Consider the following 22247-nt stretch of genomic DNA (forward strand, 5'->3'; position numbering starts at 1 on the left):
CTTGTTTGCAACAAGGGCACCTTATGTGAAACTTATAAGTTGCCCTTGTTGCAACAAGGGCAACTTATAAGCTTTACATAAGTTGCCCTTGTTGCAAACAAGGGCACCTTATAAGCTGCACATAAGTTGCTCTTGTTGCAAACAAGGGCAACTTTTGAGTTTTATTTTTTTTAAAAAAAAATCTACAATATAATTCCTAATATTCTGCAATATAATTTCTGATTTTGCAATATAATTTCAGTTTCATCAAACATCAGCTTGACATTCTCAAAAATGATATAAATTTCAAATTTCCAATAATATTACCGAATTAATTCAAATGTAATTAATTAAATTGATAAATAACAAAATAATGTAATAGTCACGAATAACTACAAGCCTGCTCTATTTATTACACTGAGGGTAGTTCACAATCGTTGAAGTAAATAGCCCACTTGTCTCGAACTTCATCCAACTCCTTTTCGGTAAAGGGCCTCTACCTTGGAGTTTTGAAAACCTTTAAAAGAACACCGTACATGCAAACCAATAAATTAAATTAAGTTTCATATGCGAAAACAAAAATTATATTGGTCGCGAAAACAATTATATTGGCCAAAAATAACATTTTTGAACCCAACTACCAACAAACGAACCTCTTTCCACATTCTAAACCATTTTCATGATTCATATGATTAGTTATATGTTTATGAAACTCATTTCAAGTTCGTTATGCACGCGTATGGGTCATTTGGGTCGATATAGGTCATTTATGGCCAAAAATGGCATTTTCCATCCCAACTACGAACAAACAAACTTATATCCACATTCTAACCCTTTTTCACGATTCATATGATTAGTTATATGTTTATGAAACTCATTTCAAGTTCGTTATGCAAGCCTAAGGGTCATTTGGGTCGATATAGGTCATTTATGGTCAAAAATGGCATTTTTGATCCCAACTACCAACAAACGAACCTATTTCCACATTCTAACCCTTTTTCACGATTCATATGATTAGTTATATGTTTATGAAACTCATTTCAAGTTCTTTATGCAAGCCTAAGGGTCATTTGGGTCGATATAGGCCGTTTATGGCCAAAAATAGCATTTTCGATCCCAACTACCAACAAACAAACCTATTTCCACATTCTAACCCTTTTTCACGATTCATATGATTAGTTATATGATTATGAAACTCATTTCAAGTTCGTTATGCAAGCCTAAGGGTCATTTGGGTCGATATAGGACGTTTATGGCCAAAAATGGCATTTTCGATCCCAACTACCAACAAACGAACCTATTTCCACATTCTAACCCTTTTTCACAATTCATATGATTAGTTATATGTTTATGAAACTCATTTCAAGTTCGTTATGCAAGCCTAAGGGTCATTTGGGTCGATATAGGTCATTTATGGCCAAAAATGGCATTTTCGATCCCAACTACCAACAAACGAACCTATTTCCACATTCTAACCCTTTTTCATGATTCATATGATTAGTTATATGTTTATGAAACTCATTTCAAGTTCGTTATGCAAGCCTAAGGGTCATTTGGGTCGATATAGGCATTTATGGCCAAAAATGGCATTTTCGATCCCAACTACCAACAAATGAACCTATTTCCATAATCTAAACGTTTTTCATGATTCATATGATTAGTTATATGTTTATAAAACTCATTTCATGTTCGTTATGCACACCTATGTGTAATTTGGGCCGATATAGGTCATTTATGGCCAAAAATTGCATTTTCGATCCCAACTACCAACAATCGAACCTATTTCCATATTCTAAACGTTTTTCACGATTCATATGATTAGTTATATGTTTATTAAACTCATTTCAAGTTCGTTATTCACACCTAAACGTTTTTAGTAAAGGTCACCCTGTAAAACCTGTCAAAGTACATGGGTAATAAATTTCAAGGCATTTCTTCAAAATTGTCATAAGTAGGAGGGCAAAACAGAAATTTCTGTAACATGTGTTTTTGAAAGTTAAATAAATTGACCACCAACTTTAATCTTCACATATTCTTAGCAGCTAGCTCAAAGTAGCCAAAAAAAGGGTTTGAAAGTCTATGGGCAAATATAAATCATAGAAAATCAATGATAGGCATACAAATTACACACCTTTAGATTTAAAGCGTTCATTTCCTTGCTGCGAACCACAAGATAAAAACTCATGTTTGTCCCATGCTCTCTGTGCCTATCTTTCCTCCCATAACTAGTATCCATGTTTCACAATTTGGTTATTATTCACGGTACCTAGGGTGTTCCTGCATCAAGTAAAAGATACAAAATATGGTGGTTAGAACATTCACACAAGTGCAGCAACCAGCAACAAAAAATACAGCAGCAACAACAACAATAATCAAGCAGCAGCAACAACAACAATAATCAAGCAGCAACAACAACAATAATCCAGCAGCCAGCAACATTGCACTAGTGCAACAACAGGGTAGCAGCAGATCAGTCAGCAGCAGCGCGCGTATCAGCAGAACAAATCATGCAGATCAGTCAGCAACAGATCATGCAGATCATTCAGCAACAGATCATGCAGATCATTCAGCAACAGATCAGTCAGCACAGATCAGTGCAAATCAGCCTCAGATCAGTCAACAGAATGGTGGTAAAAAGACATCGATTTGAAGCTTAGCCATTGTTTTGGGTCGGTGGAAGAAAGAGCAGGTAGGTTTGTTTTAATGAAATGAAGTACTATGAATCTGAGATATGCCTCAGTTAAGGAATAAGAAAATAATAGAAGTTCAGTGACAGATAACTGAAGCATGATGCAGCATTTGCAAAAGCCTGAACTAGTTGTAAAGGCCACATAGTGTATATTTAAGGATGAGAAAATAGAAAAATGCACAGATGTTGATGGTGAGGTGGGGTATTACACTATTCCTACCCGAAAATCACCAATACTTCATTAATTTTACTTTAAAGATGTTCCCAGAGTTTGTACTATTTTTGAACTTCCAGCTTGATGTGAAATCTTGCCTTTAATAGATGTTCTACCAATACAAACTTATCAAATTTCCAGTTTGTGTTGGTAATGGTATGCAACAAGCTAGCAACTATGGAGGATCACAGTCATTGGAGATGCTCTAATAAGTAATAATCACAGATTGCTCCCCAAACATCTCCTACATGAGTCAGTAGATAACAGAATCTAGATCATGGACCAGCGATTTTTTTTCTTGTCCGAGTCTAGATCAATAGGCCAAGAAACTCGTATATTCTCAAAACAAACTCGTACCTCTCTTTTTTAGCCAGGACAACACTTGATATATCATCAGGAGCACTTGATATATCATCAGGAGATCCTACCAATGACGAATAAAAAAACATATAGCAATCAGAATCAAACTAACCTATCCCATGTACTGATGACTTTGCATCTTGCAATCCGAAGAACATGAATAATGCTATTGAAATTCCAAGACAAAACCAAGTGACAATTAGCTATTTAGCTTCATTGCTCAAGTGCATGGATATCTACAAGAAAGCACTAAACATTTTGTATCTTGTGAGTAGGTGAATTCTATATTATTTTATTATTTGAATGCACAGACATACTATTATCTTCAAAGTTTATATGTTAATGTCTATCTATCAAACTGAACAAAATAGATAGAACATGGAACAATTAAATCAAGGGACACAGCAAGAAATGTATGGATAAGCAATAAATGCAACAAAAAGGGGCGAGGCGACTGCCACTTACTGAAAGCTTAATATACACAGGAACATGTGGGGTTCCAGAGTAATCATTCTTATCAGGATGGAGTCGCAACGCCAACTTGTGGTACGCCTTTCTAATTTCCTGTTGAGATGCAGTGCTTCCCACACCAAGAACCTACACATTTATGAATTTCAACCATCAAAACCAATATCTTAAAAGACAAAAAGGGAGAATACACCGCAAAACTGCTCAAACAACAGAATTGCACAAATAAGCAGCAACTTCATTACCCCGCCCTGTATTTCTAGTTTTTCCAGAAGAAAATTTAGATTTTCCTTTTGAGTGCATACATAAAAACTAATAAAACGATATTAGCCATAACAAGACCAAACTCTCCAGTTTCCTCTTAATATTTTAATGTATAATTGATATAGCCATTTGGAAATCAATCAAATACCTTCCCCGATGGACCCATGGGATTTAGGAGCTGCGATTTCAGCAGCTCCGACTTCTTATATTATAAATAACTACAACCAACAGATGCATCGATCCTCAAATCTATGGCCATGCAATGAGAACCTTAACTAGTTTAATCTGACATTTGTTGAGATTAAAACATGTTCTGGAAAACCGAATGTTGTTAGAATACCATATTCAATCCCAAAATAACCCAGAGATTGTCAATAATCAAATAAAAAATTCGCATAAATAATAGATCTAATACCCTCAAGAAATACCTTTAATCAATGCTCAATCATAAAAATAAAACTAAAAAAAAGTTAAAAATTACCAGAACAAATCTTCCTTGGAATAGAGGTATTGTAATCACTGAAAATCTACAAAATACCCAGAAAAATTTAATCTCATTAATCATCATAATGTTACATTTATCAAAATCTACGAAATCCAGAAACTTAAAAAGCCCAATAATCATAAATATGAGATTAAAATCAAATAAAAACATATATAGAAAACCCAGAATATTAACACACTATTAATGATCACGAATCCTCAAAAAAACACAAAGTAAAATTTCAAAGCTATTACGTTATCAGAGAAGAACAATTGGTCATAATAGAAGATTTACAAAGCGACATAAGATTCTTGGATTAGAATTTGACTTTTAACACATTTGTTTAGTAGCTTAGTACCAAAGTTCTCAATTAGGTAATGTAACAAAATGGTAAATAATGTTCTGTAAGGTCCCTTAATTGATTGTAAAACGTCATTCTCTGCTAAAGTTGTGATCAATGAGCAGTTTATAGAGACTATCTTCCATTGGACTAAAATAAGCCTGGTGACAGTAAACTTCAAGATTGATTCTAAGCTAACATTTTAGAGACAGGCCTTTAAGAGAAAATGTGTCAATATCGGGCACTGTGAATTGCAGACAAGTACTTGTATTCCTACTAGACTGCTAGTTGATTCTGACGAGTATTGTCCCGTTGGTAAGTTATTACTGCTACTATCCTATTTGTACATACATTCAAGTTAGGTTGTAGTGATGTGGGAGCCTTAAGTTGGACAATGACATTAATCTTGCACTATGAAGAAGAATCATACAATAAGAAAAAGAAAACAAAATCTAACATACACTTTTCTTATGCTTATTGAAAAGAATCATCGTTTTTTATTTTATGATCTTTTTTGTGAGATCGCACACACACTAGACTTATTATTTGGATGTCTTAATTGAAGAAAGAGTGGAGTGAGATAAAACCTTCCATGAAGCAAACTGTTCAGCTAGGTATCAATCTTGTATTTTTCTTTTTTTTTTTGAAAAAAAATTCTATTTAAATTTGTCACATTTTGTGTTAAGTGATAATGAATAGTATCCAAGGATTATTTAAAAATAGCTAATAATCGCTGCTGCAATCAAGTCTATATCACTATTGTCTTCTTTTCTTTATATATAATTCTGTATAACTAAAGAATTTTAAATTTTTCCACATTGTAGAATCATTTAATTGTGGACAGCGGCTAAACCAAATTAATTTTCAACCCTGAAAAGGTCAGGCTACAGACAAAATAAAAACAGGGAGCTTAAATGCATACATGCATAACATGATAAAAAGAAAATTCTGAAATCAGTGATCACAATTCTTAATATATGCTAATCATTTTTTTTATTTAAACATGGGTAAAACAGAAAAGTGTAAGTGAACCTAGTAGGTTTCCTGTATCTCGTTTATTCTTCAAACTCCAGCTCCAAGTGGAGGGAAGGAAGGAGGTTAACATAAGGAGAGGGGGTAACCAGGAATTGCAAGATGCAAATACCGAAAACATTGACGACTGCTAGCCTAGATGTAATAGAATATAAATCATCTTCCAAACTAAAAACAAAAGAGCCAAGAGGCCACTCAGACAAAATGTCAATGCAGTTACCATTATGAAACTCCAATAGTATTTGCTGGAACATTCAGGCATAATTTAAACTCAAATAATTTAAACTCCAATAGTTTTTCGAATTGAAACTTTAGATTATATGATGATTAAATTCCTTATAAAGAAATTACAAATCAAACAAAAAAGCTACATGAACGAACAAGTATATTTGTTATCCTTCTATTAGAGTAATAGCACGAAATTTGGAAATCAAACTTTAATACTTTATATTCCATTAGTGGCAATTTTAGATTTTAGTAGCGTGTAAAATATTAATTCCGAGTTCGTTGCTGCCTAGGTTAATTCAAGGGGCAGAGAGCCGTCAGGGATATTCCATTGTGTACAAAAATAATAAAATAATAAAAAAAATGAAAAAAGTACCTGCAACAGGGATCTCAACATCAAACTCGGTGTAACATAAAACAGAGAGCATAGCAAAGACACCGGAAACAGCAAAATATAAAATAACAGCAGGACCAGCATCTTGATTAGCCTCTTGACCAGTAAGTACAAAGATACCAACACCAATGACAGCATCAATACCGAACCAAGTAAGATCCCACCAAGTTAATGATTTCTTCATATCATGGTTGCTTTCAGCCTTCACTTGGTTGAGTTCTGTATCATCCAGAGACCGTGTCGTAAGCCTATTCAAAACAAACTAAACAGACTAAGAACATACAACACACTATTGTACAACAGCAAAACAGACTGCAGCAAAACAGAATTACTGTATTGTACAACAACAAAACAGACTGCACCTGGACACCAGCAAAAAAGACTGCACACCACAGAACAAATTGCACACCAACACGCAACACACCCGCACACTAAAAAAGCTGCATACTAACCAGCAATTGCTTGTTCCTGGTGGCAGATACGCCGAGCATGTTCTCCAAGAGGAATAGATCGAATATGAAGCTTCTGAATATCATCAATGGTGCCTATTGTGAGTTCACCTTCTTTTGCGATCGCAAGGCTGTTGACAGAGAAAACAGAGGATTATTAGCACAAAAGCACCAAAGTTTATATTACAGAACTTATGGTTAGCTCCATTAACATGCACAAGAATAAAAGAGAGCAATAATGCATGTAAGTTTAAAAAAGAAAGACCATGTAAGTTAATAAACAAAAGAATTAAACAAACGAAATAAAAGACAAGAGAATTTCAATTTTCATTGACTAAATAAAAACACTAAGCATTTGAAAGAGTTGGCTAGCTTTCTTTTCAGAGGGTCAGTAACTAAAACAATGCACTTGGTGTTCACATCTATGTAGTTGACACTAAAGACAACTGTTGACTGAAAAGGGTAAGCACAGCTCATGATTCATAGCTATATACTGACAAATAACTCTTAAACATCCACCATCAATAGTAAACTAGATAGGTGATCTAAACCCATTGTTTTTAATTCTGAGACAAGAACAGAGAAGATAAAAAAATAGCTGACTCGCTTCTCTGAAATGCAGAACATGAATTATTGACAAGTAAAAAGCGGTTAGATTCAGATCATCAATTTATACGTGACTTACAAGAGCATGTCATACCCGTACTGACAACAAAAAGAGTACAGGTGCACAAAATACAGCGTGATTCTTGGACAACAGAGAATGAAGGATAACACAGCATCAAATAAACCAATTCAATGACAACTGCATAGTAAGCTTCGAAGATTTTTTCAGAATGCATTACCATATTGAGTATTTTTGATAAAGATTCAGAAAATCTACTTAGAATGTGGGTATAGTGAAACCTTAATATTCCACATTAAGCACGACAATAACTTAAATAATTTCTATTAAAACACCCTTAAACATGAAGACAAAGACTGAAACAACTTGAAAAATGCAGGAAATTAAATATATATATACAGTTAGAGCTTAAAGTTGGATAGTAAGAGTACTTTTGACATCGACCTACCACTATTGCAATTAGATTGATGACAACAATTGATTTAGATAATCCAATGCCCCTAACTTCTATAAAGCAACCTTATTATGTTATGTCCACCCTTTTAATCAATTGTATACAATTCTCAATTACAACTGACTGAAAAAAGAAAATTAAAAACAAATGATTACAAGTACTCTGTGATTCTTTATTCAGATAATGAAACAACCAAATTCTATAATAAGGCAAAAATTACGTCTCAGATGCACGGGATTCAAAATTTAAGACAGGCAGAATCATACCTTGAGCCAGAAGGAGAAGGAACAACTATAAAGCAATTCAGCTCATTTAATTTGGCAAGACTGGTACCCCCAATGTGATGGTCTCTGAGGTATTTGGTTCTAAAATCATCAACAAATTCCAAAATCAAATCCAAAACCCTTAACAAATTCCAAAATCAAACAATCCAAACCTAGAATACATCACCAGGGAACACAATCCCAATTCGAACAGTAAAAAAAGTTCAAAAAAATCAAAAGAAAAACCTAAAAAATCAAAAGCTAAGAGAAATTAACAATAATTACATACAAAAAACACAAGAATCGAACTTGAATAACATTTGACTCATAATTTATTGAATAATTAAGCATAAACTAAAAACAATAAAATCAATAAATTTAGGGTTATTTAACCTGTGAGAGAAGCAGCTAGCGGCAGAGGAAGGGAAGTGGAAGCAGCGGCGGAATTCAGGGTGCCGGCGTTGAGAGCAGCACAGAGAGAGAAGAAAATCAGGAGGAGGAGAGCTCGAAGGAAGACCGACATCAAATAGAAAGAGGAGGAAGGATAAGATCAGCAACGAAGAATGAGGAAGAGAGAGAAGAGCATTGGTGGTGATGGGGGTGGCTGTGCAGACTGGACAATCGTCGGCGGCGGCTGTGCGGACTGGAGACGCGAGAGAGCGCAGAGACAAGTGATATGGAGAGTGAAGCGAGCAGCGAGAAGAGAAGGGGAGAAATATCTGGTTTCAGTACAAAATATTTAATATTTATTTTTTTTGTTTTATTTTTTGTCAATTAAAAGATGCTCTTGTTAGATAAGGGCAGCTTTTAAACTTTTTTTTTTAAACCATTATAAGTTGCTTTTGTTGTATAAGGGCAACTTTTGATGAGCAACTTATAAGATTTTTTCCTCTAGTGAATGAATACTCCGGAAACGATGATATTTCCGGAAACGGAAATATGGATCGTATCGGAAATATAAATATTATCCAAGTCGTAGATGTTGCCGGAAACGGAAACATGGTACGTATCGAAAAATATTATTGGAAATGGAAATATTGCCGGAATCGGAAATATTGCCGGAAACGGAAATATTGTCAGAATCGGAAATATTATCGAAATCGGAAAATAATTCCGGAAACGGAAATATTAAATATTTGTTCGAAACGGAAATTAATTCCGGAATCGGAAATATTAAATATTGTTCGTATCGGAAATGAATTCCGGAATCGAGAATTTAATCGGAAGCGTATCGTACGAATTAGCATCGGACGAGGCCTGCCAGACGAAGGCTCAGCACGAAGCCGGGCCATCGCCCAGCAAGCCGAAGCGCACCAAACACACGCTGCCAAGCCACGCCAGGCCCAACAATGGCCTTGGCGCGCGCGCGGGGCTGCGACGAAATGGGCTGGCGCTGTGCGTGGGCCGCAAGGCCTGCGTGCGGTGCTAGCGTATCACTCGAAGTGTGTTACTCGAATCCTAAAGCTACCAGGATTCGTCATATGATTAAATCCTAATCCTAATAAAGATAGAATTTGTTTAATAGAGTTTTAATAAGATTCTAATTAAATAAATTAGTATCCTAATAGGATTTCAAGTCCTTTTCCATAAACTCTATAAATAGGTGCCTAGGGTCACATATTTACATCGAGAATTGAAGTATTCAAAGGTAAGATTTTCAAGCAAAAATCAACCACAAACACTTGCCCTATTTAGCCGAAATCTATAGTACCTTAAGGGCGATTCTAGTTGGTAAATCTTAAGGCGGATCCGGACGTGCTGTGGACTATCTACGGAGGGACGACACTTGGAGTCCTAAAGACTTGTTCTTGTTCGGTTCGGGCGCAGCTAGGGAGGGCACGCTACAAAGTGTATGCATCTGAATTATGCTAAATGATTATGTGTTAATAATATGTTTCCTGGCTTTATGGTTTTTCCGCATGATTTATGTTTATTCATATGTATCATAACCTAACAGTGGTATCACGAGCTTCTTATTATTTTCATAATCTAAATTGCATGAACATGGTTAAATTTTACAAATTTGCAAGGAATTAAAGGGGTGATTAGTTTTCGTAATTAATTGCAAATTGCGTTTATTTAATTATATGTACGCAGTTTTTCGGCAGTTTCTTCGTTACTCATCCAAATCGAGTGATTTTTGTGTCAATTCCGCATGTAAAAGGCATTCTAAAATTTTGACAAAAATAGTGTTTTTCGCCGAAACCCAGAATTCCCAAATTCGAAGCCTAACTATGACTTTTCGGAGGTTTTAGTTTTTCGAACGCAAAAGTTTGTAAATTTAAGATGTTAAATTAAGTATTTGCGATTCTTGTTGATAAATCTTGAGTTTTTTATTGACCTACATTTATGTTTAACAATTATGAATGCCTAGACTTGTTAATTATACAACCTTATTTGTAATTATGATTAATTTGTTGAAATTCGAATAATTTAGAATTGATTTGTTTTTCATAATTAATTAATAATTTAATTAGGTATCCATGATTAAAATCCACCCTAAAAATTGTTAATTTATGTTAAATTTTAAATTTTTATGACCTAGATTTGAATCCATGTTGATCGGAAATTAATTGATTAATAAATTTTCGATTTTTCGCCCTAAAATTATGAAATTAATATGATTTATTAATTTGTCATTAATTTTGAATTAAAAAATTTTAAATTTTTATAAAGCACGCCCATAAATCTTGCACACACAACACAATGGACGCTACGTGTTACCCTTAAGGGGTGTTGTATAGTGCGGGCATGCGATGACGAGCAAGGGAGCTCGTCGCCCATGCGGTACAACGCAGCGAGGAAGGGCCATGGCACACGAGGACAAGGCAGCACGCTGCCCTTGTGTCGAGTGTTGTGCGAAAAGTGGGCGAGTAGGCAAGGGCGATGGGCCAAGGCGCAAGCCAGAGAGCAGACGCGTGTGGGCAGCAAGCATGCTGCGCCACAGCGCGCGCTGCCGCGCCCAGCGAAGCAAGCAGACGCGAAGCAAGCAGGCGCGACGAGTGAGCGGGCTGCGCGCAGCGTGGCCTGTGCTTGCTGCGTTGCGTGTGGCCTGCTTGCGTGGTGCTGTACGATCGGTCGAGGGGCGTTAATCCTCGTGCACTCGACGGGGCTTGGGCGCAAGCCCAAGTGCTCGTCGTGTTACGATTGAGTCGTTTTGAATTTTAATTTGAAATTTTCAGTTCGGAAATAATTTTAATTAATTTTAAAATTAATAATTTAAATTGTTTTCTCGGATTTTAATTTTGAATATTATAATTATTATAAATTTTTATTTATACTAATTATTTTACTAAAATTAAACATTGAATTAATTTAAATTCATTTAATTCAACTGAAAAATAAATTAAATAAAATGGATTCAATTATAAATTTATATGAGCTTTAAATTTTAATTAAATTTGTATGTTTCCGGTTAGACTAGAAATACATTTTTATGTTTAAAATTAGTAAAGCATATGAATTTACTGGTTTAAGTGGGAGCAATTTTAGTCATAAACTCATGATTAGGTCTACAAATCCTTTAAGGTTAAACAACTTGATTAGAATTAATAAGGACTGAATAATTGGTAGATTATTGGTGCCCTTGATTAATTGCTTCAAATATTTATGTGATGCATACAATGTGTTTTAACTAACCAATTATGTGGGCCATTCATAATAATGAATGGATGAATGGTATATATTGTATATGTACTGTTTTGCAGGTTATGAAGTGACTAGTATGGCCCAAATAGGACAGAAAATATGGTCTGCGTACCATTAATTTGAATGTAATTGGTCTAAAGCACCAAATTTGTTTTTCAATTCAAATATGGTCTGCGTACCATCAAATAGTTGTAATTAGTTTAATTATAGCTTATCCTATTTGAAGAAAATGGCGCCTCCCACGGTGAAATTCAAGACGGAGTTTCCAATCCATTTTCAAGACGGACTTTGAAGTTGAAGCTTCAAGATGAAGTCGGGCCATACTAGATCACATTTATCTTATGCATGCTTTAAGTTATTTATTGCTTTTAAATATGTCTTAAATATGCATGAGATTGAAGCTTGATTATGTTGCATGATTAAGGATTTTAGTTCACTTAAAATCTAACCAACATAGTAAGAGCCTTAAGTTCCAAACTTTAAAATTGAGTTAAAAGGTGCCATGCCAAAATAACACTTACTTGGATATCCTTTACATCGATCTTAGTAATAGGTTTCCGCCATAGCGAGGTGTTACTTATCGATACTAAAGGGGTAAGGTACACAAATAATTGTGAGTACATGTTAGTTTTGGTGAAACTCAACGATATAAGTAAGGAGTCCTTTTAGGTCGTGGCAAAATCGATAGGTTTACCTAATAAGTTCTTAGACGTACCTATCAACCAAGAGTAGTTTCTAGACTATTAGCAAAAGGCTTTTGCTTACCTAAAAGATTTTAGAATTGAGTCTAAATACATAATGTGCTTAATTCTTCAATGTATTTTAGGATCTTGGAATCATTTTATTCACACCTGCCGGAACACATAACTTGAATAAAATGCTTAATGAACATTGAATTATGCATGTATGCTAGAATTTAAGTTTATTAAGAGAAACTGTGAATGATTATTTATTTGTTTATTCTTTTTCAATTGTAGTTTTAATTATGGCAAACAAAAATTCATTCAACATTCGATCAATTCTCGAAAAGGAGAAGTTGAACGGGAAAAACTTCCTTGACTGGCAAAGGAACTTGCAAATAGTTCTTATGCAGGAAGAAAAGGAGTATGTCTTGGAAGAGGCGATGCCCGAAGCCGCAGGCGACGGGGTCACTCAGGCAGCCCTCAATCGTTGGATTGATGCCAACAAGGATGTGAAATGTCTAATGCTTGCAACCATGAGTGCAGATCTACAGAAAACATTCATCAACTCAGATTCTTTCACGATCATCAGTGAGTAAAGAACATGTTCCAAGATCTGGCTCGGGTTGAAAGATTCGAGACTCATAGGCAAATTCTTGAGACCAAACTTAAGAAAGGCGAGCCCGTAAGTCCACATGTTCTCAAAATGATTTGACTCATTGAGAATATGAGTTGGCTGGATCAGCAGTTCTCTGAGGAAATGGCTGTAGACACCATCCTCCATTCTCTTCATAACGGGTATGATCAGTTCAAGTTGAACTATAGTATGAATAGTCTGGACAAAACGCTCACTGAGCTTCACGGTATGCTGAAGACCGCTGAAAAGACGCTCAAAAGTGATAAGCAAGATGTGCTTATGGTGCGTGGGGACAAGTTCAAGAAATCTGGAAAGAAGAGGAATGCTAAGAAAGGTGGCAAGAAGGCCAGCCCAACTAAGCAAATTGGCGCCAAGTCTGAAAAGAGGAAGGTCAGTCAACCCACTTCTGAATCCGAATGCTTCTACTGCAAGAAGAAGGGGCATTGGAAGAGAGATTGCTTGAAGCTAAAGGAAGATCAGAAGAACGGAACAGTCGTTCCATCTTCAGGTATTTTCGTTATAGACTGTATACTTGCTAATTCAACTTCTTGGGTATTAGATACAGGTTGTGGCTCACACTTATGTTCCAATTCACATGGACTAAGAAGAAGTAGAAAGTTAAGCAAGGGTGAAGTCAACCTACGAGTGGGAAATGGAGCACGGATTGCTGCATTAGCTGTAGGAACTTATTATTTGTCGTTGCCCTCTGGGCTAGTTTTGGAACTAGAAGAGTTTTTCCATGTTCCAAGTCTTACTAAAAACATCATTTCTGTTTCTTGCTTAGATGCTAAGGGATTTTCCTTTTTAATAAAAGACAATAGTTGTTCGTTTTATTTTAAAGAGATGTTTTATGGATCTGCTAGATTAGTCAATGGACTTTATTTATTAGATCACGACAAACAAGTTTATAACATAAATACCAAAAAGGCCAAAAAGGATGATTCAGATCTCACCTATCTGTGGCATTGTCGATTAGGCCATATTAACTTGAAACGCATAGAAAGATTTCAAAAGGAAGGAATTCTAGAACCATTTGACTTAGAGGATTATGGTAAGTGCGAATCATGTTTACTTGGCAAAATGACAAAGCAACCTTTCTCTAAAGTTGGAGAAAGAGCAACTGAACTATTGGGTTTAATCCATACAGATGTATGTGGACCAATGAGTACAAATGCTAGGGGTGGTTTCAGCTACTTTATCACTTTCACTGATGACTTCAGAAGATATGGTTATGTCTACCTAATGAAGCATAAGTCTGAATCCTTTGACAAATTCAAGGAATTTCAGAGTGAGGTAGAGAATCAATTAGGCAAGAAGATTAAGGCACTGCGGTCTGATAGAGGCGGTGAATATCTGAGCTATGAGTTTGATGACCATCTTAAAGAATGTGGAATTCTATCAGAATTGACTCCTCCTGGAACACCACAATGGAACGGTGTGTCGGAACGGAGGAACAGAACCTTGCTAGACATGGTTAGATCAATAATGGGTCAGGCCGAACTTCCAATAGAAATTTGGGGACATGCACTAAATACAGCCGCACTCACTATAAATAGAGCTCCGTCGAAAGCTGTTGAAAAGATTCCATATGAGTTATGGTTTGGAAAGCCTCCAAAAGTGTTTTTTCTTAAGATTTGGGGATGTGAAGTATACGTCAAACGATTAATTTCAGACAAACTTCATCCGAAATCTGACAAATGTATCCTTGTGGGCTATCCAAAGGAAACAAAGGGGTATTACTTCTACAATACATCTGAGAACAAGGTGTTTGTTGCTCGAGATGGTATCTTTTTGGAAAAGGATCACATTTCCAAAATGACAAGTGGGAGAAAAGTAGACCTCGAAGAAATTCGAGTCGAACAACAAACTCTAGAGAATGCTCAAGATGACATTCAAGATGAAACTCAGGGATCTTTAGAAGTTTCTGGTGAGAATCATGGACAATCTAGGGATGTAACCCCGCGTAGATCGCAGAGATATAGATCTCAACCGGAAAGGTACTTAGGTATTTTGACGAACGAGAGTTATGATGTTCTATTACTTGAAAGTGATGAACCTGCGACTTACAAGCAAGCTATAACGAGCCCTAGCTCCAAGCAATGGCAAGAAGCCATGCAATCTGAATTAGACTCCATGTCTGAAAACCAAGTATGGGATTTGGTCGATTTGCCAGATGGCTACCAAGCCATTGGAAGCAAATGGGTTTTCAAACTGAAAAAGGACAAGGATGGGAAACTTGAAGTTTCCAAAGCTAGATTGGTTGCAAAAGGTTACAGGAAAGTCCACTGTGGATTACGATGAAACCTTTTCACCAGTTGCAATGCTAAAGTCTATTCGGATAATGTTAGCGATCGCTGCATATTACGATTACGAAATATGGCAGATGGATGTCAAAACTGCTTTCTTAAACGGCGTTTTAACAGAAACTATGTTTATGACAAAGCCTGAGGGTTTTGAGGATCCAAAGAATGCTAAAAAGGTATGCAAGCTAAAGAAATCAATCTACGGATTGAAGCAGGCATCGAGGAGCTGGAATATACGTTTTGATGAAGCAGTCAGTGACTTTGGTTTCATCAAGAACGCAGACGAATCTTGTGTATACAATAAGGTCAGTGGGAGCAAAATTTCTTAGTATTATATGTCGACGACATATTACTTATCGGAAATGACATTCCTATGTTGAACTCTGTCAAGATTTGGCTTGGGAAATGTTTTTCGATGAAGGATCTAGGAGAAGCACAGTACATATTGGGCATCAAGATTTACAGAGATAGATCTAAAAAGATGATTGGATTTAGTCAAAGCACTTATATCAATAAGGTGCTTGATAGGTTCAAGATGGCAGACTCCAAGCGAGGCTACCTACCCATGTCTCATGGAATGACTCTAAGCAAGACTCAGTGCCCAAAAACACTTGATGAGCGTAGACGAATGAATGGGATTCCATATGCATCATTGATTGGTTCAATAATGTATGCTATGGTATGTACACGCCCGGATGTTGCGTACGCACTCAGTGCTACGAGCAGATAACAGTCAGACCCAGAAGAGGCACATTGGACTGCTGCCAAGAATATTCTGAAGTACCTGAAAAGGCACAAAGATGACTTCCTGGTCTATGGTGGAGATGATGAATTAATTGTTAAAGGCTATACGGACGCAAGTTTCCAAACCGACAAAGATGATTTAAGATCACAGTCTAGGTTTGTCTTCTGCCTCAACGGAGGTGCAGTAAGCTGGAAAAGTGCTAAGAAAAACACTATTGCGGATTCTACAACTGAAGCGGAGTACATTGCTGCACATGAAGCAGCAAAGGAAGCTATATGGCTAAGAAAGTTCATAGGTGAACTTGGTGTAGTCCCCTCCATTAAAGGACCATTAGCCCTGTATTGTGATAACAACGGAGCTATTGCACAGGCAAAGGAGCCTAGACACCACCAAAGAGTCAAGCATGTACTTCGTAGATTTCACCTTCTACGAGAGTTCGTTGAAAGAAAAGAAGTCGAGATAAGAAAGATTGGAACTGATGACAACATATCAGATCCATTGACTAAACCTCTGCCGCAGGCGAAGCACAACTCGCACACTGCAGCTATGGGAATCAAGCATATTGGAGAATGGCTTTGATGTCCTTGTTTAATGTTTTAAAGTTTTAAAGTTTAATACTTTGTAAAACATTATTGGTTAATCATTCACAATAAATGAATAGAATTTATTTTGCCATTTAATTTGTGGTTTATTAAATGATGAGTCCCTTCAATTTGACGAAATATTCAAGATAGACTAAGAAATGTCTATCAAGTGAACTTGAATGTCAAAAGTTGAAAATGTTCCCTGGTTGGAGTTTTCTATAAATATGGACGCATAGAAAACGTTAGACGACTAGAATGCAAGATGACTAGTAGTTCTGTTTCTTGAACTATGTGGACATGGCAATGTCGTAAGCATTTGCATAGATACTTACTTTGGGATCACTAGTATCGGACAGACCTATGAAACTTTACTGTAAGAGATGAAAATCTCTCATAAGTAAATTTCATTAAAATTATTAGACACTAAATCCTCAATACCTGAGTGATTTGAGATTACTTGTTTGAGAACTGGTTACTTTGACGTTGACCAACCGTAGCACCGTAAAAGGAGGCTATAAAGGCAACGCTCAGGTATTCACCTATCAAACGAAGTCTAATCTCAAGATCGTAAGATTGGGATTGTCCTCCCATAAATCGGGATGAGATGCTTAAAAGTTGTACAAGGACACTCGGAGAGCTAGAAACTGTAAAATGCATGGCCGTGCTCGGATGAATCATAGGCTATGATTATCTGTTTATTTGATCAGTTGAACTCTGAAACCGAGAAAAACCTCTGGACGATATAAGGATGACAACTCTTACCTTATGTTCAAGAGCAAGCATCGAGCGACAAAGGAATTAGGAAATGCACACTTGTCCCTAAGGACAAGTGGGAGACTGAAGGAAATAATGCCCTTGGTCCAAGTATGCATTTAATGTTAAGTCTAATAAATGCGGTTCAGTATTAATTAACAAGTTAATAATTCAGTGAGATCAAGTGAGCTGAATGCCTAGCTAGAGGTCGCTTCAGTTCAAGTGGAATTAATGATATTAATCCACAGCTTACTCTTGACTGAACCCGTAGGGTCACACAAATAGTAGGTAAACGGATCAAGTATTTAATGGAATTAAATACTCCATCTATGGATATTCGGAATCGACGGATCTAGGTTTTAGTGGGAGCTGAGATCGTCAAAGGCAAGAAATGAATACTCCGGAAACGATGATATTGCCGGGAACGGAAATATGGATCGTATCGAAAATATAAATATTATCCAAGTCGTAGATGTTGGCGGAAACGGAAACATGGTACGTATCGGAAAATATTATTGGAAATGGAAATATTGCCGGAATCGGAAATGTTGCCGGAAACGGAAATATTGTCAGAATCGGAAATATTATCGAAATCGGAAAATAATTCCGGAAACGGAAATATTAAATATTTGTTCGAAACGGAAATTAATTCCGGAATCGGAAATATTAAATATTGTTCGTATCGGAAATGAATTCCGGAATCGAGAATTTAATCGGAAGCGTATCGTACGAATTAGCATCGGACGAGGCCTGCCAGACGAAGGCCCAGCACGAAGTCGGGCCATCGCCCAGCAAGCCGAAGCGCACCAAACACACGCTGCCAAGCCACGCCTGGCCCAGCAATGGGACACGCTGCCAAGCCACGCCTGGCCCAGCGGGGCTGCAACGAAATGGGCTGGCGCTGTGCGTGGGCCGCAAGGCCTGCGTGCGGTGCTAGCGTATCACTCGAAGTGTGTTACTCGAATCCTAAAGCTACCAGGATTCGTCATATGATTAAATCCTAATCCTAATAAAGATAGAATTTGTTTAATAGAGTTTTAATAAGATTCTAATTAAATAAATTAGTATCCTAATAGGATTCCAAGTCCTTTTCCATAAACTCTATAAGTAGGTGCCTAGGGTCACATATTTACATCGAGAATTGAAGTATTCAAAGGTAAGATTTTCAAGCAAAAATCAGCCACAAACACTTGCCCTATTTAGCCGAAATCTATAGTACCTTAAGGGCGATTCTAGTTGGTAAATCTTAAGGCGGATCCGGACGTGCTGTGGACTATCTACGGAGGGACGACACTTGGAGTCCTAAAGACTTATTCTTGTTCGGTTTGGGCGCAGCTAGGGAGGGTACGCTACAAAGTGTATGCATCTGAATTATGCTAAATGATTATGTGTTAATAATATGTTTCCTGGCTTTATGGTTTTTCCGCATGATTTATGTTTATTCATATGTATCATAACCTAACAGTGGTTTGGGGCTCCTCTTCACCCGTACCAGGCTTTGGTGCTGCTGCATTTTTTTTAGTTAATAGTTGTAATTTTTTATCCTTTTTGTTACATTTTTTTGCGTAAATATTTTGTTTAGTCAAGAATAATTCCCTTTTAGTTAAGAATAACTCTATGTTAGTTACAATTTTGGTTCATCTCCTCTGATTGTGAGCTTCGGTTTAGTTATTCATATTCATTGTTTTAGTTAAGAATTTTATTGTTTTAGTTATGTTTTAATTATATTTAGTTATAAAATAAAATGGATTAGTTGCGGTTTTTTTTCAATTATTATTTTACTTATATTTTTTTTGTATTTAGTTAAGAAATAAATAGTTTTAGTTATTTATTATTTTCAATTAGTTTTGAGATTGAAATCGGTTAGTTAATCAATAAAACCAATTAGTTGAGGAATAGATTCAATTAGTTATGGAATAGATTCAATTAGTTAAGCAATAAAACTAATTAGTAAAACACTGAAACTATTTGGTTTATAGATTTTTTTAAGAAAAATTGTTAAGCCTAAAATTCAATTAGTTATTCACTTGAACTAATTAGTTAAGCAATTGAACCAATTAGTTTAGTTTGAAATTCAATTAGTTAAGGTTGAGATTCAATCAATTAAGCAATCGAACTAATTAGTTAAACATTTGAACCAATTAGTTAAGCACTTGAATTAATTAGTTAATCAATCGAACTAATTAGTTAATCATTTGAACCAATTAGTTAAGCAATGAAACCAATTAGTTAAGCACTTGAATTAATTAGTTAAGCAATCGAACTAATTAGTTAAAGCAATGGAACTAATTAGTTAAGCCTAAAATTCAATTAGTTAATCCCAAAATTCAATTAGGTAAGTTTTGGAACCAATTAGTTAAGCAATGAAATCAATTAGTTAAGCATTGTAATTAATTAGTGAAACGTTGAAATTCAATTAGTTAAACATTTGAACCAATTAGTTAAGCAATCGAACTAATTAGTTAAGCATTTGAACCAATTAGTTAAGCAATGAAACCAATTAGTTGAGCACTTGAATTAATTAGTTAATCAATCGAACTAGTTAGTTAAGCATTTGAACCAATTAGTTAAGCAATGAAACCAATTAGTTAAGCACTGGAATGAATTAGTTAAGCATTTGAACCAATTAGCTAAGCAATGAAACCAATTAGTTAAGCACTTGAATTAATTAGTTAAGCAATCGAATTAATTAGTTAAGCAATGAAACCAATTAGTTAAGCAATCGAACTAATTAGTTAAGCATTTGAACTAATTAGTTAAGCAGTTGAACCAATTTGTTAAGCAATGAAACCAATTGGCTAAGCACTTGAATTAATTAGTTAAGCAATGAAACGAAATGGTTAAGCACTTGAATTAATTAGTTAATCAATCGAACTAATTAGTTAAGCATTTGAACCAATTAGTTAAGCAATGAAACCAATTAGTTAAGCACTTGAATTAATTAGTTAATCAATTAGTGAAACGTTGAAATTCAATTAGTTAAACATTTTAACCAATTAGTTAAGCAATCGAACTAATTACTTAAGCATTTGAACAAATTAGTTAAGCAATGAAACCAATTAGTTGAGCACTAGAATTAATTAGTTAATCAATCGAACTAGTTAGTTAAGCATTTGAACCAATTAGTTAGCAATGAAACCAATTAGTTAAGCACTAGAGTTAATTAGTTAAGCATTTGAACCAATTAGTTAAGCAATGAAACCAATTAGTTAAGCACTTGAATTAATTAGTTAAGCAATCGAACTAATTAGTTAAGCAATGAAACCAATTAGTTAAGCAATCGAACTAATTAGTTAAGCATTTGAACCACTTTGTTAAGCAATGAAACCAATTAGTTACGTGCCTTTGAGTTAAGGTTTTGCGAGTTTTAGTTACCATTTTATTAGGTTTAGTTAAGAATTATCATGTTTTAGTTAAGAATTATTTTGTTGATTTTACATTTAGGTGCCATCTTTAAAAAAAAATACGTAACTAAAACTAAAAAAACATTAACTAAAACTTATAAAATCATAACTAAACCTCAAAATTTTTTATCTTACATAAAACAAATTTATATTTAACCAAAACAAAAAATTTCCGAACTAAAACAAATATATTTATAACTAAAATGAAAATTATCTTAACTAAAAACAAAATTAACCAAAACTTTTACATAGTCACTACCAAAATTCATCTAACTAAAATTTCAATCAATTTCTTGAGTTGTAATATGGAGTACAATACTCGGCATAGACTGACCAAACAAGCCAATTCATCAATTTAGCAGCCACAACATATGTTACAGTCAGATCTTTTTGTGGTTTGCACTCTATTCAGCAATGCCACGCCCTTTCAAGCAATAAAGTAACGTAAGTGTGCCTTCAGCAATCAAAAGAGATTTTTCAATTGGCCTGGTCATCCCTCTAGCAATTAACATAGCACCTTCTTCCAAGGTGCTCAAAATACCCAACATCCTCGATCACCGATCTACGTTAATTAGCAAACGGTAATTCTCTGTCTACAACCTCACCGGAATCTCTTTCTTAAATTCAGAGAGAACGCTGACGAGTTTGAGATCGCCGTACACCGCCGTCGCTCCTCCGCCATCGCTCCTCCGCCGTCGCTCCTCCACCGTCTGATTTTCTTTGGGGTTTTGAGCAGAGGAACGAGGAGGAGCTCCTCTGAATCTTCTGATGGTGGTGGTTGTCTCCGGCGAGAAAGAGGAGCGCAGAGAGGAGAGATAGAAATGAGAGAGAGAGGAGCGCATAGAGGAGAGAGAGTGAGAGAGCAGGAGAGAGAGAGGAGCGCAGAGATGAATGAAGGAGGAAAGAGAAATGAAATTTCTTATTTGTAAGCGCGTGAAAGAACCTGCGCGTGGGCAAATACGCTGACGTCATCATGGTCTGACGCACACGCGCGCGTCAGGCCGTCTGACACAAAAGCAGCTGTTATTATATTGTCTCTCTCTTCCAACTAAATATTTTTTTGTCCCCACATCCTCTCTCATTCAATTAAAAACATATCCCACTAACTCCTATCACATCTACTTTTTCAATAAAATAACAATTGATAACCAAACAACCACTTATCACCTAAAACTTTGTGCAAAGGTAAGTGTAACAACTAATTTGGGACGGAGGGAGTATTTATTATAATGAGTATAGATAAGTTCAGGTCA

General features: G+C 35.7%; 1 protein-coding gene across 1 annotated transcript; it reads right to left on the reverse strand.

Moving 5' to 3' along the window:
* Window positions 1–264: 264 nt before the first annotated feature.
* On the reverse strand, window positions 265–21836 carry LOC110790049 (uncharacterized). Its single transcript, XM_056832114.1, has 10 exons — window positions 21600–21836; window positions 8634–8959; window positions 8244–8342; window positions 6902–7029; window positions 6432–6668; window positions 4456–4501; window positions 3708–3839; window positions 3240–3306; window positions 2111–2256; window positions 265–496 (listed from the first exon to the last, which is right to left on the reverse strand). The coding sequence occupies exons 1-6, from the start codon at window positions 21834–21836 to the stop codon at window positions 4491–4493; spliced, it is 1038 nt and encodes a 345-aa protein (XP_056688092.1). The 3' UTR covers window positions 265–496; window positions 2111–2256; window positions 3240–3306; window positions 3708–3839; window positions 4456–4490.
* Window positions 21837–22247: the final 411 nt, after the last annotated feature.

This window comes from Spinacia oleracea, chromosome 6 (genome assembly GCF_020520425.1).
Source record: "Spinacia oleracea cultivar Varoflay chromosome 6, BTI_SOV_V1, whole genome shotgun sequence".
Taxonomy (NCBI): domain Eukaryota; kingdom Viridiplantae; phylum Streptophyta; class Magnoliopsida; order Caryophyllales; family Amaranthaceae; genus Spinacia; species Spinacia oleracea.

Bases quoted from the DNA above. Each gene is read 5' to 3' on its own strand.
- LOC110790049 (XM_056832114.1), bottom strand. From the start codon at position 21,836: ATGCGCTCCTCTCTCTCTCATTTCTATCTCTCCTCTCTGCGCTCCTCT. The intron at 8,343-8,633 runs GTTAAATAACCC...TGATGATTTTAG, and splicing joins GCTAGCTGCTTCTCTCACAG to AACCAAATACCTCAGAGACC. The intron at 7,030-8,243 runs GTATGATTCTGC...CTCTGTCAACAG, and splicing joins CCTTCTCCTTCTGGCTCAAG to CCTTGCGATCGCAAAAGAAG.